This window comes from Stylophora pistillata, chromosome 6, assembly GCF_964205215.1.
Source record: "Stylophora pistillata chromosome 6, jaStyPist1.2, whole genome shotgun sequence".
Lineage (NCBI taxonomy): Eukaryota > Metazoa > Cnidaria > Anthozoa > Scleractinia > Pocilloporidae > Stylophora > Stylophora pistillata.
In genome coordinates, this window is record NC_142524.1 from 16,467,873 (window position 1) to 16,489,574 (window position 21,702).

The 21,702-nt window shown below is 36.3% G+C and overlaps 2 protein-coding genes across 3 annotated transcripts in view; one reads left to right on the forward strand and one right to left on the reverse strand.

The window, feature by feature from the left end:
- Positions 1–1,806: 1,806 nt before the first annotated feature.
- LOC111338075 (tRNA (adenine(58)-N(1))-methyltransferase non-catalytic subunit TRM6) lies at positions 1,807–13,389 on the reverse strand. Its single transcript, XM_022944490.2, has 13 exons — positions 13,217–13,389; positions 10,264–10,412; positions 9,575–9,675; positions 8,645–8,736; positions 8,471–8,554; positions 7,774–7,898; positions 5,074–5,119; positions 4,376–4,470; positions 3,787–3,932; positions 3,432–3,511; positions 3,131–3,233; positions 2,785–2,871; positions 1,807–2,204 (listed from the first exon to the last, which is right to left on the reverse strand). Exons 1-13 carry the CDS (start codon positions 13,381–13,383, stop codon positions 2,061–2,063), a joined length of 1,419 nt encoding a protein of 472 aa, XP_022800225.2. The 5' UTR covers positions 13,384–13,389; the 3' UTR covers positions 1,807–2,060.
- A 62-nt stretch (positions 13,390–13,451) lies between these two features.
- Positions 13,452–21,702, forward strand: part of LOC111338073 (pecanex-like protein 1) — a 31,542-nt gene continuing 23,291 nt past the window's right edge. Inside the window, exons 1-8 of one of the 2 annotated variants that reach the window (XM_022944483.2) lie at positions 13,452–13,738; positions 13,935–14,336; positions 16,041–16,205; positions 18,554–18,593; positions 19,300–19,373; positions 19,868–19,926; positions 20,209–20,258; positions 21,597–21,702. The exon at positions 21,597–21,702 is cut by the window's right edge and continues 2 nt beyond it. In XM_022944483.2, the coding sequence (XP_022800218.1) occupies positions 13,586–13,738; positions 13,935–14,336; positions 16,041–16,205; positions 18,554–18,593; positions 19,300–19,373; positions 19,868–19,926; positions 20,209–20,258; positions 21,597–21,702 (1,049 nt within the window). In that variant the 5' untranslated portion in view covers positions 13,452–13,585. The remainder of the gene's footprint in view (positions 13,739–13,934; positions 14,337–16,040; positions 16,206–18,553; positions 18,594–19,299; positions 19,374–19,867; positions 19,927–20,208; positions 20,259–21,596) is intronic. The other variant, XM_022944484.2, reaches the window with a different exon arrangement.

Here is a 21,702-nt window from a genome sequence, read left to right on the forward strand (position 1 = left end):
GTTCAGTTAACCGTTTAGTTTATTTATTAAGAACACCTTCTAGGGCTGCACGTTTTACGGCCGTATAAATAATCCGCAAAAGCAAAGGAAACTATTTAAAAATTCCAAAAGTCTGTGAGTGATCTGGGCCAGTATTAAATTTTATGCGCCGCACACCAGACGCGAACAAAATGTAGGTGACAGGCGTATTTACGTCAAATATGCTATTTCGGATCGTTTGCATATCGCGCGGGTGATTTGACAGCCATGATCATTAATTGATATAAATATCCTTCCATAATTCCACGATAAAGTCAAGTTTGCTAAAGATAGTAAGCAATTCCGGTTCATTTTTCCAGTCTTGGATCATGTTTACATAGCTTTTCCGGGCTCCCATTTCCGGCTTGTTTACCATTTTTGTGCATTTTAAAATTCTTACTTTACACGAAATTATCTTTCTCCGACTAATTCTACACAAACTGATGACAAAATTATTTCGCCTCCTTTTTATGTTACTAAATATTTTGAGTCGACGAGTAATCAAGTTTTGTCAACCATATTACATTATATTTATTTTTCCAAGCTTTCTACCGAAATTCTCCTCCTCTGAAAAATCCCTTCACATTCTTTAGGAGCACTATTCAATGTGCAGACACAACGGAAATCAGATGACCTTATCTGTGGTCTTGTGATTTATCTGCTCATTAACTTTCTTAGGATTAAGGCCATCAGCTCGCTCTCTTTTTCCGTCTCAAGAGTCTTCATGCACTAGAGTAAAAGTAGGGACGAGTAAACGGGTCGTAGAAACGCGGTTCACTTTGGATGTAAGGGAAAGATAAAAGTAGACATACTTGGCAACGGAAAATTCATCTGATTTTTCAAATCATTACATCCCACAAAGGATAACAAACGTGTCTAGTTTTCCTGATTGGAAATAAAAGAATGCGTGGGAGGACATTTAAACTTGATAGGGATCCCACTTTATCAGCGCTAACTTCCTGTATGCATAAAAGAAAAGCAGTTGAAGTTGACATTTGTAATCGAAAATTGCAGGTCTACCTTCCTTTCAGTGTTGCATAATACAATTGAAGGGGAAACGAATTCGAGTGGGAAGAGATTTTTATCCTTAAGCATCACGAAAGGCGCTTGTTATGAGAAATAGTCATATCACGAGCCAAAACGATAAAAAAAATTGTTTGAAACATGAACCTCATTTTGGGCGCGCTGTAGAAAAGAAAGATACCGTTTTACGACTTTTATGAAATAATTTACAAACAGAAATTTTAAAAGTCACTCGATTTTACTGATACAAAGTCAATGTCGGCGGCCATCTAAATACAGTCTATCTTTTCCTCAGAGCAAGAGGAAATTACCGATAGCGAGTATTTCCATTTTCACTCTACTCCTGAAAACTAGCTTGTGAGCGTTTCTCACTAATATTTTCGTAATAAACTAGTATGTATGTATGTACATACTGGTTTCTTAGGAAGATAAAAGAGAAGACTTTTTTTAGCGCGGTGAAAGGCGATCCAAGAGCCAGATTTTTGAGTCAGTGGAGTATACTTCAGAGATCAGAAGCATCCGATGTCAAACACCGACGGCCGAAACTGCTAGGGTTTTACTAATTACAATTGAAATTCAAGAAGCTAAGGTAAACTAGGGTAGGTTATTTTATAGCGGAAAATGTTATATGTAAGCGTGCTAATTATTTGATAAGTGTAAATCAATTGTGGGCATGATATTAGTAAAAATTCTGACGCATTGGGGACATGCGTGGTTAGGAGGAAGTGGAAAAATAAAAATTCGGTTTAAAGATAATTGGATTGATGAAACTAAAACCAGATATTTATTAACGTAATTAGCATAGTGTCAGTTTCCCTCTGACGAATAAATCTCCATCATTCTCAACAGGATGACAAGCTGACAAGGAAAGTACAGATTACCACGATAACGGGTTTGCGGGCATTTTTTTTATCTTTGTTCCATGCGTGCGGCAAGACGAATAACAAACCATAGCCTCTTAAATAATTAAAGTTGGCAAAAATCGACATAATTTACAGTCAATTCAATTTTTTTTCTAGTTAACTGCATTCGTCAAGTTTAGGTTTCTTGGCTTGGTGTGGTGTGCCTGTGGTGGGTGTGTCTGGTTCCACTGTTATCCCGGACAGAAGGTAACCTCCTGTACCGTTCATGTTGATTTCCGGGTGTGTGCGAGCTGGGAGAACCTGGGGAGAGAAATCAAGATAAGGTATTTGGCAGGTCATTAAAGTTAATGATAAAATTGCTTTTAGTGACTTCAAATGACAGCTTTTTGTGATGCACAAAAATCACAGAGTTAAGAAACTCAAAAGGAACGAAGGTGATTATGAATGGAGAAAATAAACACGATTTGGATGTAACAATCTCGAAAGGCTTGTGCTGAATTTCTTAAGACACAGGCTCCGCGATATTGTAAGAATTTTGTGAGAGCATGACGAGTGACATAGTTGCACGTAGAAAAATTTGACTCGCACAATCATTTCAGTGAGGTTGGAAATATGTCTCAAAAATTAGGTGTGTCAAATTTTGTTTGTTTGTTTGTTTGTTTGCAAATGCTTACATTTGTAAACGCGTATGTGCGTTCGTTATGGCCGAAAAAGAAAAAAAAAACACATTTTACTTCACCTTAACTCAGAGTAACTGGACAACAAACTTCGTATCCCCTGATGCACTTTCGAACGCAGTGAACTACAGTGTAATTATGACAGACTCGCTTACCATGTTGCAGGCAAGTTCGTTTGCTACAACACACACAAGTACTCTTACCTGGTAATGTCGCCACCATGTTTCAGACAGCTGAATATTAATAGCTGTTCCTTTTTCCCTCAAATTCACATAACACTCCATCAAAGGCTGAAAATGAACGCAATAGTATTGTTTAAGTGATCACATCGACGCTAGAATAAATCATCATCTCTGTACCAGAGTAAACAGAACTGCCTTAATGAGGATTCTCAATAAACGCCTCCGAACCAAGAAGTTCCTTTTCCGAATTTGTCCATCGCTGCTCACGATACAAATCCGCTACCTAAAACTTTCCGGATTGTTCGCGACTCCAGAAAAAATCTCTCCTCTAGTATTGGATTGTACTGGTATCGGATAAAATCCTTACTTCTTTGAACTGACAGTAAACCACAAACGGCCTGGATGGGGCGAGGCGAGGAAGGAGAGACATTACAAGGGGGCTGGGCTGAAAACGGCTCACGACAACCAAACTAAAAGAACAGAGGAAAAAAAATTACTAGTTAAATAGTTGACCATGAGTTTCATCCCTCGGGTGAACGCCGCATCGGAAACGCTAAAAATTTTAAAGACCCCGCGGTGTTTAATCAGTAAATACCATGGTAACCCATTGAAGGTAAGAAGCACCCTCCTCCATCAGTTAAGCCAGATGTAACAAACTAACTTGTTACCTGTCTAAATTTCCACGTTCTAATTCTTCTCGGGCCCTTGTTTCCTCATTTTTTCTACGCGATCTCCGGGCGAATTTTTCCTGCAATAGCGGAAGTTGATGTTTACTTTTAGCATGTACTAAAATAATGGATAGCGTTGAAGACGCGCTCTGTTTGCCCATTCGAATTCAGAATATCCTTTGCCATACACCGCCTAGCAACTCGCGCTAAATTTGAGCCCGTTTTGAATTTGTGCCCGTTGTGAATTTGTGTCCGTTCTGATTGACCCTTGTGATTATATCTATAATTTAATTCTGGCTGTACGGCACTCAATCAAAAACACATTCTAAACAAAACGTTCATGACTTCATCATACTTCCTCACTCATGGCGTTTCCACCCTGAAGTTCCTCCTGATCGTCTCCTGAGCTGTCGCCACTTTTCGGGAGCTCATTTGCAATTTCTCGATCCTCAGCTGTTGAATGACTTGCCTCAGTAGTTGATGCAGGTCTATTTTCAGTCCCTGATCACAGAGTAACAAGAACTGTAGTAAGTGATATTTATTCAATCATATAACCTCTCCCAACCGTTTAACTCCTCCGCCTTATTCACATGTTATTAACCAAGCTTACTCGGGACCGCAATGAAAGAATATTGGCCCTCGGTCTTTTTTGTACGGACCTCGCTGCGCTCGTTCCGTACTGTCAAGACCTCGGGCCGATATTCTCCCAGTACGGCCCTCGCGCCTGGTTAATAAGATACATATACTTGTGGTGCGCTTCATATAACTTTATGCTATCACTGTCACTCTCATCAGCTACATAACAACCTGCTGTAACATCTCAGATTTATATGTTCTATCTGCAGACACACCCTACACACGTGTTGCAACATTATGAGTTTGACTTGTGGTGAGAAATACCACAATTGTAGGCAATATGTCATCATTGCTAGTTGTATGTTTACCTGTGCTTTTTCCCAGTGTTGTTACTTTATCCATTGCAAAGCCACTCAAACATTCCATGAAATGTTTGGGAAAATTGAAATAATCTAGTGCCTGTCTACAAAGAAAACAAAATAATATTTCACGCAAACTGATTACTGGAAATCGATAAATACTTTTCTGACGAGTTCTTGTTAGTTATTTATTTATTTTTCGTGACCTACCTGTAGAACTCCCGACACTACTAGATAGTACACAAAATCACACTACATTTGTTTCACTGTGTATTTGGTAAAAACACCTCAGTTGATTTGGCAGGTGTACTTTGGTTTGTTTGGTAAAATCTAAAATGGTTATGTTGAGTACAAAACAAGAGAAACGTATTTTACCGATTGATTTTTCAAAGTTCAGAGAAAGCTGAGCTTTGAAAAGCAGGCTTCCTCTTAAATTGAGATTCACAATTATACATTACGCATAGTTTGTAGGAAATAAAATTATCACATATTAAACAGCTTCCTTTGCAATTCTTTCATTATGAGAGAACCAAAAGAAATTTATGGTTCTGAGTTTTATTTTTATGTATGATGCAGTTTTATTTTTATTGGTTTGTTTTGAAAATCAAGGCCAGCTAAACAGGATCTTTGCAAAATCATTATGTGTGCACTTTCAGAAGTTACAGAGAATGTTTCTGTTTTTTTTTTTTTTTTAATTTAGTTTTTACCTTGCTGGAAAATCACCAGAATAAATCTGAATAAGACTTCCATGACCTGTTCATAAGAAAAGACAACAAGGGGTGGATATCACTATGACTACGGTACACCACAAGAAGTAACATTCTAACCCCTTAACTGCCAAGATCTGATTGTTATTTCTCCCCTCTAGCTGCTACACATTTCCTTGTAAATTAGTTACAAGAATTTGGTGTTAGATCAAGATAACACATTCTACCTGACGAATGAGTATTCTCATCACCCTTTGGCTGGATAATGTGAGGACATTACTGGGAGAAGTTTCATGTTGATCACCTGTTGGAGTTTTAAGGGCTAACCTCAAGGAGTGAATAGAATCTTATTTCTCTCTGCATCTTCATTACTGAATCAAACATTAAGGTAATGAGAATACAAGAAATGATCACCCACTCAACCAGCTTTTGATTGTCAAACAAATTCTCCTTGCAGATACCATATCATATTTACCCGTGTATAATACACGCCCATTTATAATGCGCACCCTCGTTTTTAACCGAATTTATCAGAAAAAAAAGTTTTTCACAGCAAAAAAGACGTTGAATATTTGTACAATTATTTATTAAGAAAACAAGAATAAGAAATTTACTATATCTTTAACATCAATATCTTTTGCTACTTAGTTATTTATGACATTATTGAAATCAACTTTAGGACTTCAAGGGAGGCCTAGCTAATTTGATGATTCCACGACTCGGTAAATATTATGAGTGAGCAACAATACATCCAAAAAGTATTGAAGATTTTGTGTCATATCGTCATATTTTTAGAATTTCCAAACTAATGCTATGCAATTTTCTAGCCGTAAAGTCAAGTAAACAATATAACCACGATGAATTCCACTGTGTGCGCTTTGTACACGCAAGAAATTCGTGTGTTTTTCGTTTATAAGAGCAAATCAAGAACTGCTTTAAATAAAACTTTTGTCTTGAAATATTTCTTGCTCACTTTCACCTTGTTTCTCATTGAAAAAAATCATGTAACATGAGATCTCTTCACACAGCCAAATTTTGCATATTCACTTTGAAATCTGATCCATGTGCCTGTTTGCCTTTCCTCTTCATTTAAGAGTAAAAACTTAATAAACACTTATAATTTTGAGCATGTAAGATGAAACAAACAACAAATTTAATGTATAGTTGGAAAAAATCCAAGTCCCAGATGGGGTTTGAACCCATGACCCTCTTTGATCTAGTTGGATGCTCAAATCACTGAGCTTCTGGAGACTCTATGCTGAGCAAGGGTCAAAGCTTTAAATATGTTACTCTTTTTGTTGTGTTTTTAGCGCATGCTTACATGTAATTCGTTTTCCATTTTTGGAGCTAGACTGTGGAATTGCCTGAGGCCTGACCTGCATAAACTTAGAAAAAAACCTTTCAAAAATAAAATTCATCAATTCTTACTTGCGGTACTTGGTAATGAGGATGATTATGTTGATGTCTCTACGTTAATGTTACTAATTATCATTAATTAAACTCTAGTAGCTATTATTATTAATTTCTTATGTTCTATGTCTTATTATAGGTTCTTGCTCTTCCAATGTAAATCCTAGCTATTTGTGAATATATGTGTATACCTATTTCTACCTATTTATTTACCTGATTTTAATATTGATGCATTTTGCTAAATTTTGTTGTAAGTTATACAATCCACCCCAATTAGCATTGCTACATGTGGGTTGTATAAATTTATAAATCTGTTAAATTTGTTTTGTTGTTATAAAAAATGTGTGTGTGCATTTTAAAAAAAAATGTGTGTGTGTGCAAATTAGGACCTGCATGACAAACAATGGAATCTGTGTATAATACGCACCACGATTTTGATGGTTATTCATACACGGGTAAATACAGTACCGCAGGAAATGCACAGAGAACAGGACAGAGAATATGCATACTTTTATAGGGTGTAAAGGTTCAAATTGTGAAGTGTAAAGCTTTTATACAATACAGTCATGGCTCTCCACAACAGCCACTCTTTAGGACAGAAGTGGTTGTCGTGAAGTGAACATGGTACATGAATGTATTATTTTGAAAATAAGACATTTTTCTTTGAAGAAATGATCACCCAGGACAATTATTAAGTAAAACAATCATCAATAGGTCAATGACAAAGATGTCAGAGAGTGATTCTTGGAGAAAAATTTCAACAACACAAAACAAGAAAGGCACAGTGCAAGTATTGAACTCAAGACAAAAAAATTCTCTCCAATGAAATATAATATCTTCTTGCACTGAGTGAGTAGTCATACTTGAGTGGCTGTTAACATTGTGGGGCACTTGTTGAGTTGTTGAAATTGGAGTGAATGCATGTATGCAGGGTATTTGTTGTAGTTCAATTTTATCCTTGGTTCAAATTTTCTTTTCTTTTGTTTCAAACTCATTATCATACATTAACATGACCGAGAACAAAGGAAAATAAAATTTGAACCAAGTATAAAATTGAACTACACCACATACACAACAAGCATGGTCAAGTCAAATGGTTGGCGATTGTTAAGGAATCATCACTGGTTCACTGGTTCCTCAACAACTTCAGCCAGGTTATAAGGACTAGCTGAACTTGACAAAATCTAACATATGGACCATTTTCCCAGACAAATAAGGAAGTCTTTCTAAGAAAGTGGCCATCATTGAGAGAGACAGACAATTGTAAAAATGTGTTAGACACTCACTTACCCCCCATTCTCTCAAGAAGAGCTCCAGCCATCATCCCTTGACAACTTTCTGCTACCATAATACGACAGTGAGCTCTTACATTTGACAGCGTCAGAATCTGAGAGAGCGAGTCAAGCCTGAGGTCACTGAAGGAAACATAATAAATAACCCCCATTAATGCAAACTTGAATGAATGACACTGAACTCTAAACATTTCAATGACTGTCTGTGGGCTCACCCCTAAAAGTTTTAAATGAGAGCTCCGGTTTGCCTGTAATCTGACTGGTGTTTGGTAACTGTGCTGCATCAGATGGTATGCAACCTGCTCACTCAAGGCCAATATTTTTGGTCCCCATGTAAAATAATTAATATAACTGTATTACCAAACATTAATTCATAGATTCAGGTGCAGAGACAAATTTGTAAATTTCCTTTAGAGCCTTGTAAACTTGAGTAAAAAAGAAATTGCATCTTTGGGAAATTTCAATTTTTTTGGGGGGGGTGTTGCTGGTGGGATGGGGGACTTCTTGAAACTTGTGACTCCTTAGAACTAACATTTTTTAAATCACACATCAAAGTAATATTACATTATCAATAATTTCTCAAATTTTAGGTATTTTAATCTTTTATTTGTATTTGACTGTGTAACATCTTGAGCATTTTTCAAAAACAGAGCTCTCTTTATTTCTCAATTTGAAATGAAATAATCGAGGCTAACCATATTTTTGAAGCTCCTCTGCAGTAGTACATTTGTGCTATGAGATCAGTGGTAGGCCTAAGTATTGAAAATCTCACAAAATGCCTGCAAAACAACACATTTCCAATATTAACTTCCACTGCACGTACATGTAAATGATCAAATACAACTATACAACCGCAACTCCAATCATACTTTTTCATTTTCTTGTTCTTGTACTTTGCTTGTGAAAATTGCGTTCTCTCTTTGAATGTTGTACTGTTCTCTACAAGATGTTCAACAATATCCTGAAACAAACCAAATCAGGGGAAAAAAATGTTTGCAACTTGACCAGAGTGTAAGATGCCAAAAAAATGTTTTGAAAAGTTTCTACATTGTATCAGGAAACAACTGTAATCTTAACAGACCATGTTAGAGATTTCTTGTGCTACATGTAAAGGTTACATGTTTATCATGTTTATAATAAGCTTGAAAGAGTGCAAAGGAATGCTTCCAGGTGGATCCTTGGTAGTTCTATCGACTATAGTGAACGTTTGAAGTATCTTGGCTGGCCAACACTCAACTCGCGTCGTGAATTTCTTAGTTTAGTGCAATTATTCAAATTCATTAATGGTTTTTCAAGAGTAGACTTATGTAATTACTTAACTTTCTCCAATAGTCGGACGAGATCTACCAACAATGTCACAATCTGGACGCCTTATGCTCGAACAAATATCCTCAAGAACTCTTTTTGGTATAAATATATAAAAATCTGGAATGACTTGCCAAGTGACATAGTTAGCTCTAGCTCTGCTAGTAAGTTTAAAAAAAAACTGAAAGAACACATTTTTAAATAATGTCAATAATATTGCACCAATATCCATTTATCAATTAACTTGTTTTTTCAATAATTTTTACCTTTACATTTTAGTTTTATTTTTATTGCATATTGCTTTTATTCTGGGGGCTGCCGTCAATGAGAATTTAGTTCCTCTCTGGCTTGACCCTTTTTGCCTTTTTGCATCTCGATGTTATTTCTATTGTTATCTGTCTGTATTATTATTATTATTATTATTATTATCTTATTATTTAGGCAAATGAAGTTATTATAAATAAATAAAAATAAATAAATCACATTAAACTGACCTTGCCACTAACTCCTTGTGCTTTGAGATTCATTATTTCATCTCTAGACAACTTCTGTGAAGTGCCATCATTTTGAAGGAACTGATTATTTTTATCATCCACTACAAGAAAAAAATTCACGATTCATGAAAAAAGTTTCAGCAGTTTTGGAATGGACAAGGCCATACAAATGCACAGACATCTCTCAACAATCAAAACAAAGAAGATGGATTTAGTTTTTTACTGTAGTCAAGTCTGACTTTTAAGCAACACTGTGTACTAAGTAGTCAGTTTTCAAACTCCCAGAATTTTTAGCCCTTACTTACTGTAATTTTTACCTCTACTAAGTAGTCACCTCTATCAAGTTGTCATGGTCAACCATTACTGAGTCCCAATGGCCTGTTTGTGTTGTCTTGCTCCTGTATCGAATGGTCACTTAAGTGAAACTGCTCACCCAAATAAAACTAAGAATAACCTTTCAAGCAAAATTTAACTCATTTTTATCTCCCAAATTAATGTTAGTAGTATTTTTGAGCAAGTTTTTGTACATTAATTGGTTAAGAATGGCATAAAATGACATTCTTTATTGTTTTTTTAATGATACCCCTATTCTGTGAAACCTCTATTATGCAGCCACCCAGCCATTCAGTGGGTGACTGCCAAATGCAGGTTTGAGTGTATTTTTCTTGTGCAAACTAATCCTCACTTACCAACATTGTCCTTTGCTGAAAGAAGTTCATTAACATCCTCTGTTAAATCTAATCTGTTTAGCTTGCCCCCTTTTACTTCAAATAAGGATCCCAAGGGACAACCAATTGCATTATCCAAGGTAAAGTGCAACTTTTCAAATGCCTCCCTCCTAAAGTGGCAACAGAAAGATTCATTAGTAACCTCAAATACAAGCAAAAATATTTTGCATTAATAGGAATCAAGACTAAACTGTTTATTTCGAGAGCTGAGAAAGAAAGTTGTTTAATTCTTTCTTCGTTTTGACTTTCTTCTGCCACTTTTTGAAAATTGGTTGCCAACATTGTTCAAAAGTTATGAAGGTTGTAATTCCGCTCCACACACCCTTTTTCTTGCATGGAATAATAATAATAATAATAATAATAATAATAATAATAACAATAAAATATTTATACAGCACACAATCCACTATTTGTCCATGGCGCATTAAATACATCAATAAGTTAAAAATCATCTAAAAATTAAGAGTTAAAAAGCTTGTTTAAAGAGATATGTTTTAAATGTCACTTAAAATTGTCTATCGAACTACTGGATCTTAGTTCAAGTGGGATCGAGTTCCATAGTCTCAGTGTCGCTCTCTCTCCATATGTTTTCAGTCTAGCTTTCAGGGTCACCAGAAGGTGTTGAGAGGACAATCCTGATTTCCATTCAGAGGTGTGGTACTCTTATCAGTAATTCACTGATGTAGGAAGGCGCTGTTCCATTGAGAGCTTTGTAGACCAGTAGGAGAATTTTAAAAACCATACGGTAACCGACAGGTAGCCAGTGAAGCTGTTTGAGGATGGGGGTTATATGATCAAATTTCTTAGTATGTGTAACAACTCGAGCTGCTGTGTTTTGAATAGATTGTAATCTTGAAATTAGATGTTGTGGAAGACCATAAAGCAGGGAATTGCAGCTATCCAATTTTGCAGTAACAAAGGCACGAACAACAATTTTGGCACTCTCCTCGTCAATGTACTTTCTGATTTTGGCGATATTTCTTATGTGATAATGAGAAGACTTGCAAATTGATTTTATGTGGTCCTCAAAATTAAAACACTTATCAAAGATGACGCCAAGATTACGAGCTGAGGATGATGGTACAACTGTCACATTCCCAATTTGAAGTGAGTCTAAAGGAGGTCTGGGACGATACCTTGAGCTGATGAGAACAACTTCAGTCTTGTCTTGATTTAGTTTGAGCTTGTTGATAACCATCCAGTTATCTATCTCATGGACTCATTGGTCGATAGTAGTTTTACACTCCACCATTTTATCAAGACAGTCAGTTTTAAATGCCACAGAGAGCTGTGTCGTCAGCATAGAAATGATACTCTAAGTTGTAACGCTTAATAATGTCGCAAGAGGAGAGGTATTGGTATATAGTAGGTATAAAAGAGGGCCAAGGACTGATCCCTGTGGGATGCCACGTTCCAAGAGACGTTGAGAGGATTTGCATTTATTGACATTAACAAACTGTTTTCATGATGTTAAATAAGATCTTAGCCAGGCAAGTACTGCTCCTTGTATCCCAAAACAACAAGATAACCTTGATAATAGGATGGAATGATCTACAGTATAAAAGGCAGCAGATAGGTCGAGTAAAAGTAGAATAACAGTGTTATTGTTATCAATAGCAGTGAGAATAATATTATCATTGTGAACTCTAACAAGGGCCGTTTCAGCAGTGAAATGCTTTATATGCCAACTGAAATGTCTTGTCAAGATGGTGCCTCAGTATATGGTCATTTGATTGCAAAGCAACAGCCTTCTCTAATAGCTTGGACACAAATGTTACATTTGAGATTGGGCAGAAATTTTTTAATTGCTCAAAATCAGCATCTTGTTTCTTGAGAAGTGGTTTTAATACAGCAGCTTTCAAAGCACATGGCATCACACCATTCTTGAGGGACATGTTTATAATCGAGGTTAGTATAGGTAGGATGATGGGAAAGCATGTTTTTAGAACAGATGCTGGAAGTGGATCGAGGTCACATGATTTTGTTAATCAATCAAAGGGGGCAATCCTAAGCCAGCAAGATGGGTTGTCTGTAATAAGTGGTTATTAAATCCCTAGTGATGACCAGAACTGATGCTTTAACTACCAAAAATTGGAAGTGTTAACTTCCAACTTCTTGATCAAATACACAACACAGCATGTATGATACTTTCTGTACTCCACCCATCATCTAACAATGTCTCAACAACCTTATGCTTCAAAAGTTTTGAAGAAGTGAAACCTACATATCACGAGAAAAAAAAGAAAAGTTGAGCATGATCATTCTGGTGGAACAAATGATTTAAAAAGGAATAATATCTGCTCTACATAATTTTGGCCGAGGAAAGAATGGGTTAGCTTGTAGTGCTGTTCTTCTAATTTTTGATCACAAACGGAGAAAAAGAGCTATTTCGTGCCTGGAAGACAGAGCTTCCAAAAGTGTATGGTGTATCCGCAAACTTTGGCCGAGGAAAGAATGGGTTAGCTTGTAGTGCTGTTCTTCTATGTTACCTTTGAGGATGTAAGATGGTCAGTTAGTACGAGAAATCAGTGCTAAGATTCTTTTCTATACGAGTCAGTTTAGACAGTTTTCAATCGATTTAGGACTTCAGGTGTGTCTAAGTAAGGGAGGTCTGAGTCTTTGAGGAAAACTAGTAGAGACCTTGGAGTGTTTACTTCTTTGAAAGCAGCTAGCGCTGTGAATCAGTAACGTAAAGAATTTACACTTGTAAACAGCCGTGAAAAACCTTTGAAGCTTAAATTCCTGGGACATTTCCCAGAGGGGGTATTATGCAGCTTTGTATTCATCGACGCATAACAGGAGGATGCATGCTGAAGGGAAGCCCACATGCAACAGGAAAGGTTTCGTTTCCATGTGCTTCCACGGCGGCTTTGAATATTTGGATGAAGTTACATTACACCTTTGCCGTCCCTACCTTCCTTTGCGAATTCTCACAGCTTTTATGACATTTTCCTTCTTTAAAATTACATAATCTCCTTCATTTATCATCTTCGGCGAGAAAACAGCTGCTAAATATTCACGGAAACATAACCACACTGATGCACAAAGCAGGCCGCCATCTTGATTTGTTACTTTCTGCATGCGACGTTGCATGTACATCACAATGTAGAGTCCTTCAGAAGGTCTCGGCTGACTAGTTTGTTTTACAGGCTCGTATATTTGCCGTTGCGAAAGGGAAACATGGCGGCGTCGACTGTTTCGGGCAGTAAGACTTTTTCATTGTCGCAGTGACCTTACGATGCTCATCAGAATAGATCCCTGGAAGCACATGAGCTAGTATAAAATGGGATCGCAGACGTTAGAAATTCTAAGGCAGGGAGTTTGGGCCTCACTCACTGGTGGTTGGTTCTTTGACCCTCATCAAGAAATATTCACAAACACTTTTCATTTTTATTTATGGATGCTGTTACTTTGTCTACCGTTTTCTCTTTATCTGGTAAGATGACTCAGATCTTTTAAAAGTTTTTTTTTACACTTGTAATGTTTTTCAAAAATAGGTAAAAAAAAATTAAATGACAGAGACGTACATGTCGAAAGTTGACAATTATGATGTCAAACTTAAAGTCTATCGATTATTTCCTCGGGTACCTCATTTTGTTGCGATTTTGATTTTATTAATTTCGTTATTTCAGGGCACAGCACCTTCGAGTTTGGTCTGGATTCTGTATTCCATCGTCATTGCAGTCATTTTCTTGGCGATAAAATGTCTGAATTACCGACTACACTTGATGTTCGATGGTGAAGAAATACGCACCGAAAGTGAACAACAAGAGGAAGTACGAAGTGGAGAATCGGGAGCTGACAGAGATGAGAATTCAAGAGTGGAGGTTAGAAGCAGCACTGTGGAACATGGAGGGGAAGTTATTGAACTGGAAGTGATAAACCGTTGTTCGGAGGAAGTTGCCAACGAACCCGGGGACGAAAATGTAGCGCAGTCAAGTTGTCCTTCAGGCTTACCTCCACAGCTACCTCCTTCTTCTACTTCTCTACTTCTTAACGCATCGTCAGTCGCAACTGCTACAAGACCTCACCAGGTCCAACTCATACGCTTGTTAACTATAATAATTACCAGATCTTTTTATAACAACTCCGGAAAGTCATTTCAATATTTTGTGCACATAGCCTCATGCAATTTGTGAACTATTCTTTAACAGGTAAATTGATTGCTTTATGTTCACAAATTTCAAGGGAAGAAAAACGGAAATTCTCCAAGTGCTGATCTTTTTTTCAAGGCTAACTTTGTTTTACCTCTCTGCTTGCATCTCTTGTTATCTAATCATTCTCCACTTGCACTTGTCAGCTTATCAGCAATCAGGTTTATTGAATGCTCTATCCTTTCAGTGCACTTTGCTTTACTTGTAAATTTGATTCAATTCTCAGAGTATTTTTTTTATAGTTACTTGCTCAGGGTTATGCCTTTTTACGACCTGGAAAGGAAAAAGGAAGGAAAAGAGGAAATGAACAAAATGGAACACACACTGAAAAAAAAAACAAAAACAAAAACAATAAAACTCCATTATATGGGTAATTAACTAACCACTTACATACATGCTCTTCTTCAATTGTGAGTGTAATCTCTCAGGGTGGAATGATTTACTCTTCATTGTAACTTACATCACCAAGTGTCAGAACTTGGTAATTTCCTGCTTCATTATCATGACTGTTCTTGAAAAGGCTCACATAGTACACATCTACAACTTACAGTGCTTGCCAAATGTTTGGACTGGTACTCATGATGCTTGATAATGGGAACCTCTCTAAGACTTTATTCAAGCAACAAGAGCTAAAATGTGCTTTTTTGCAAAACATGACTAATTGAATACCATGCTTTGCTTTATATGTTTTATCTCAAACAACCTTGCCACTCTTACCTGAAATCTTTTCTTTCTCTTTGCTGAAGTCAGGGATAATTTGCCCCCAGTGTACAAGTACCTAGTTATTTTCATGATCTGATTTTGAGTAATCCTTCCTCCCTCCCTTGTTCGCTTGTTATCACACTTTCTTTTGCAAATTTAGTTGGTGTTTTACTAAGTTAGCCATTGTAAGCTTCGAAAACAAGATCTTGAAAAATCGTTGAACAAGTGACAGTTACTTTTCTAAATTTTGAATGAAGTTGCTTGAGTTTGCATTGTGCAAAATTACTTTTATCCTCATGATATAGAACATTTTGTGAGGGTGATGCAACATGGAAAGACCAAGGATTTTATAATCTCAATTTTCCACTGAAAACTTAGAGATTGATTGAAACAGGTTTTTTTTTTTTTTTTTTTTGAAAAAAACAAAGCAATGAAAAGGGGTTTATGTGAATTGTACAAGAGAAAAATGCTGGATCAATATCAGCATCTGAGCAACTGCACTGATACTCCCCCCCCCCCCCCAACCCAACAATGGTCAACTGTTAATAAGTAAAGGTTAATATTGAGTTGGGGGGGTTGGTGTGCAGTTGCTCAGATTCTGACATTGATCCAAAGTGCCTTTCTACTGTACCCATTTATTGAATATAATGCAATAGAAAGGTTTGTCCATACAATAGGATCATTGTCTTAACTGGTGACTGTTTTACTCTGCACATGAACCTCAAAATTAGCCCCAGTATTCTGAAATTTATAGTATATCATTGGAAAATTTAAGTGGTGGAGGATTATGGATATTTTCTAAATTTTATAAGCTTGATTGAGCACAAACTCTATTGTGGTGTAAGTGTGAACCAACACATGAATGTTATTTTGCTTAAACAGAATGATCCTAATGAAGGTGATGAAAAACAAGAACAGATGCAGAGATTGTTTGCACAGGAAGGGGACCACTGGGATAGTGAGACATCTCTGAACGGTGGTGAAACCGGTGAGATTGCTGTATTTGGACTTCCTTCTGTAAAGTCAACTCCACCTCTTGCCGCTCAGGTGAGTATTGCCACTGTTTTATGGAATTTAACAGCACTTTGATAAAGGGGGAGTGTATATTGTTGACGGAGGCAAAACATTGTTCTTTTTTTTCATGATATTATTAACTGAGAACAAAAAGTTAAATTATACTTTGTTTCTTGAATTGAACTTGTCACACATTCAATACTTGAGATGCAGAGTCTGGCAGACAGATCACAAAGTGAATCTGTAAACTGTACATGACAGCAGCAAAATGAAATGAAAAAAGATAATGTGTAGTGGTCCTGGTTAGGCTTGTTTTCAAAAAGTGTTGGACAGATGTAGATGTCTAATGCTAAGCTAAAATTTGGCTTGTGCAATTGTGGAAGTGTGATGTCCATGATTTGATCACCTTGTGCAGGATGATCAAAGCAAGATATGATTTAATCATTAACCCTGTTTGGTCCAAGGCTGTTTATTATAATTATATTTAATAATTTGGATACATCAACAAAGTTGAAATGGTAAATTGGCCACCATAACAATTACAAAAGCTGATGTTTCGAGCGTCAGCTTTTGTAATCGTTATGGTGGCCAATTTACCATTTCAACTTTGTTCATATATCCAAATTATTTCGTTACTCCCACCCACGCAGCCCTAAACAGTTTCTTTCGAAACTATCAGCCTTTACTATATATGTAAATGAGCTGCCAGAATCAATAAATGTTGGTAAAGTGTTCATGTATGCGGAGGATACCACTATATATTGCACTGGGATAAACGTTGAGGATGTTGTCTTAAAGTTGAACTCTATTATGGATCAGATATCTCTATGGAGTGTCAAGAATAAACTTACTATTCATCCTAGTAAATCAGAAGCTATGATTATAAGGAAATCTCCTTTTATTGGTCCACTTTGTCCTGTACGTTATGGCTCTGGCTTTGTGAACTTTGTTACTTCCACTACTTGCCTTGGCGTCACCACTGATAATAAACTGTCATGGTCTGCTCATATTGAGAAAGTTAACAAGAACTTTTTCATTAAAGTATGTGCATTGAAAAGAACGTGTCATCTTCCACAACATGTATTACAAGATATCTATTTCAAAACAATTATTCCTTGTGTAATCTATGCAATAGCAGTATGGGGTAATTGTTCAACATCTCAACTAGAATCTTTAAATTCTGCTCATAAAAGAGCTTGTTGGCTGATGAATATTGACAATACATCCTCGAAAGACTCCAAATGGTTACCAATAGACTACTTTTATAAGAGGTGCTTACTTATGTTGATGTTTAAAGTATTTTATGGCCTGGAACCTAAACCTGTATTGGATCTTTTCATGAAGAAAGTCTGCACTCAAGCATCTAGAATATCCAATCAAATTACTATTAAGAGGATTAAAACTGATTTTGGCAGACAATCAGCTCAATATAGAAGCCCTCATATTTGGAATTATTTGAATAGCAAAGTTAAAATTTCCGAAGTAAACACAGATGCCTTCAAAAACATTCTAAGAAAGTCTGTTGTGGATATTAATAACTTTACTTTTGACAAGGAAGCTATTTTAAATAAGAATAAAGACAATGACTTTATTTATAATTAAGACTGTCATTATAAAAGAACTTTATAAGTGAATAATTTAATATATTTACTTTTATATATTTTACTTTATATATTTTATATTGTATCATTAATTGAAAATATTTTCATCAATGTAATATTGTAATAATCTTTGTACTATTTTAATAACAATTTTATTATATTTTAGGTCCACATCAGCCCTATGGGTTGCCTTAATTTAACCTACATTAATAAATAAAATGATGATGATGACCAATCAGAGCACATACATCTTGGTTATTATAATACTAAAAAGAGATGAGGGGAATTAGGAAGGTGTTCAAAAGGAAGCCTGCAAAGGGTTTTTTTCCAATGAACTACATGACTTTGTACAATTATTAGGGCCTCTAAGGATATGAGTTTTTGTAACTGTAGGAGTTACCCTAACCAAATAAAAGTAGCATAGTCTTCTTCTTCTTCAATATAACATTTAAATTGAAATTTTCCTCGTCTCGAAAATCTGTTGTATGTGCAGTTGAATTCCAGCTTAAAAGATTTGGTTGCAGAGAGGGGTGGAAAGCTAATTGTATTATAATTTTAAAGTCAGACTGTGGCCTTATTGTGAGCTGTAAATTTTTGTTTTTTCTTTTTTGGATCATTTGGCTAAAATTGGTAACATAATCATTTGTGAGCTTTCATCTACACTTAAACAATTCACTTTAGTCATTGAACTGAAATAAAAATAAGAAAAAATGTTTACCAGGTATGTAGTTATCCCTTTTGCATGATTGCACATGTTACTTTGCTTGATTTGTTTAACAGGGAAGTGAAGAGCAAGGACTACATAAAGTAGAATTTTATGGTATGTATATCACAGCTATGATTTTATTAATCCTTTGACCCCAAGAGTAATTAACCTGTAATTTCTCTTGACAACAGCCACCCAGAATCACACATTTAAAGTTGCAAGAATAAATCACCAACTAAAGAAACTCGTGCTTGTTACCAGTAAACAAATTCTCCTTGTCAGCACCTTAGGAAACTCTTGCTTGTTACCAGTAAACAAATTCTCCTTGTCAGCACCTTAGGAAATGTATAGTGAACAGTATGAAGATTATGCATACTGATCTTAGGGTGTAAAGGGTTAAACCAATCTTATTTTAAATCTGGGTTAACTGACATAAAAGAAACTACTGGGATGTCAAGCTTGATCAGTTGAATCACTTGTAGTAAAGTTTGAGCTGAATCAATCAACAGGCTGAAAAATTCAAAACATTGTGATGTATACTTTTTTATTGTTACATTTTACATGGATTTAAAGGTTGCAAACTGTATTGAAACTGCCACAGAAAAGAATTGCTGCTAAATTGCAAATGAGTAAATTCAGATCTTTTCCTATGAGGCACTGACATTTTTTTAAATTCATTCCATTTTATTCAAAGTGCTGGTGCTAAAAAATTATGAAACATTTGGATTTCCTGTATTTTAGGAAATGGAGAGGTTGTTTTAATTATAATGTATTGTGTGTCACTGAGAAAAGCTTGACCATGAATTGTACTTTTCCACAGATCTAGATGATGGTGGCGAAGATGAAGACATGGTTGTTGTCTCTAATGGGAATAGCAGAATCAAGGAGAGAGAGGTACACGAGTTGATTTTGATATATTCCTTTCAGATTGTTAAATGTGTCTTTGGTGGTCTTGTTTTGTCATAAGCAAGGTTAGTGAAGAAGACACCTCAGTCTCTGAACTTAATCAAATGGGTGTTAGTTGTAAAAAAATATCTCTTTATGTTTTATGTAGCTGAACCAGTGAACTGATATTGCAGTAGCTGAAGTCAACTATGTCTTTTTAGAGCATACACAGTGAGAATTGCACACAAACTCCACCTTAAAAACTGCTTCTTAAAAGGTTTCTGTTGCAGTATTTACTGTCATCTTTTTGTTTTTCTCTGTTATCTTTAGCTTCTGAGTTTGTACATTTAAAGCGAAATTCACGAACCTTGTATTCTGTGAAGTAAACTGTTGCTTTAAATGTTGATTTGAATAGGAAAACAAACGTTTCCATATAAAATGCATTTATGTACTGTAAACAATGCTTAATACATGTTTGACTGATAATTATTGGTTCTTGGTAGATAAGTTTTGCTGATGAATTGGAGAAAACAGACAGACTAGAAAACAGTATTAGACAGAGGTAAGCCAAGCACTGTACCACTTGCATGTGCAACAGCATGATATATGCACATTCCAGTTTGTAATGGTTTCTTCTGAACAAGATCCATGTACTTTAAATGTTTTTATTAGTGGTAGAGTGGTCAGCTAACTTACAGCTTACTCTCCCATGAAGATTCAATTTGTAGCTTTCCACTTAATTTTTACTTTTAGCCGTAATGGTTACCTTTGATATTACACTAGTACAGCCAGCTGTTTTATACAGATAATTGATCGAGAGTATATTATTTTGTGTTCTTCACAGTCCAAGTGGCCAGATAGAGTCATGCGAGACAATCCCTGAACATACCAATGGTAAGAACTTGTGTGAATGTTTCATTTCTTTCAAGGAATAGGTTTGTTTGTGTTTGTTTGTTTTTTTTTCGTGGTACCCTATTTAAAGTTTGGCAATACAGCATGAGCTGTTTCAGTTTAAAAGGGATGTCTGCTGAGAGGAGGGGACTGCTGTAGCAATAAGACCTTATGCAAAAGGTGTCTCATAAGGATTTAGTTGCTTGCTGAATGCTGAGGGGATGTTTCAGAGTAAAAGAGCCATCTGTTTAGAGCAGGTGATTGTTGTGGAGATATTTCTTGACAGGAGAGCTGCCTCCCTAGCATAGGTGTTTCTTAGCAGAAGTGGTGTTTGCCCAGTGGAGGTGTCTGCCTAGTAGTGGTTTCTGCCTAGCGGAGGAGGTGTCTGCCTCTCAAGGGCAAGGTGTCTACTTAGAAAAGTTTTCATTCAGGTTATATTTCAGCCAAAGAGGAAGTGTATTCTCTGGAGATGTTTTTACTTCACTAAATGTTAAAAGAGTTGTTTGCAGCTGATACCATGAATTTGTATTCAGTATCCAGTGACAGAAAGATGCTGTCTACATTGACTTCTGTCAGCAAAGAGTTGCTGTTATCTGATTGACTCTTTTACATTATAAAGAGAAAAACAAAATTTCCTCTCACAGCAGGTATTCATGAAAAATCCTAGCAGAGTGTTGTGCCATTTACAACAAAATGCTCATCAGAATGAACCTGTGGTGATTGTTGCACATAATTCTCTTACTGACCAATGCAAATTAGAACATAGCTAGCAGAGTCGCGCAATCAAATTCATTATACGTGAGCATGCTCAAAATCCCGATAGTGCACGCTGATAGCATCAGCAAATCTGACTTCGCCAGAAATTTTTCTTTTCGCGCAAGCGGCCATTGTTAGCGCGGGGAAAAATAATATATTTCGCGACAATAATGGATACAAACAGAAACTCAGCCTACTAGTCCGAAAACGAAGACAATGTTTTGACCTTTTCCCTTGGGTTAGAGTTCTTAAATGAGGCAGAAAAAGAGAAAAGCAAAGGAAAAGGAGACTCGACACTAGCGCTGTCACGATTCGCTTCAACTGATATTGTTGTCTGTTTTTCGCGTCAGATTTGATGCACAATTCCACTGGCTATGTTCTAAAACAATTGGTTCATGCTTTCAGCTGTGCACTATCGAGTTATGGAGCACGTGGGAAGTTTAGAGAGCACTCAAGAAGCTAGAGTTGCCCTCCGCTATTGCCTCGGGCAACTCTTACACTTCTTACGTGCTCTCCAAACTTCCCGCGTGCTCCATAACTTGATAGTGCACGCTAAAGCATGAACCAATTGTTAATTTTTTTAAGATTATGAGTCCACTATGGAAACTGATGATACCTTGGAGAGAACACTGGGTGGGGCGAGTGAACACCACACAAGTCAAGAGCAGACAGACTTGGAATCAGACAGTAA

Bases quoted from the DNA above. Each gene is read 5' to 3' on its own strand.
- LOC111338075 (XM_022944490.2), bottom strand. From the start codon at position 13,383: ATGCAGAAAGTAACAAATCAAGATGGCGGCCTGCTTTGTGCATCAGTG. The intron at 10,413-13,216 runs GTAGGGACGGCA...TTGCCACTTTAG, and splicing joins GTGAGAATTCGCAAAGGAAG to GAGGGAGGCATTTGAAAAGT. The intron at 4,471-5,073 runs GTAAAAACTAAA...TTTTCTTTGTAG, and splicing joins TCTGGTGATTTTCCAGCAAG to ACAGGCACTAGATTATTTCA.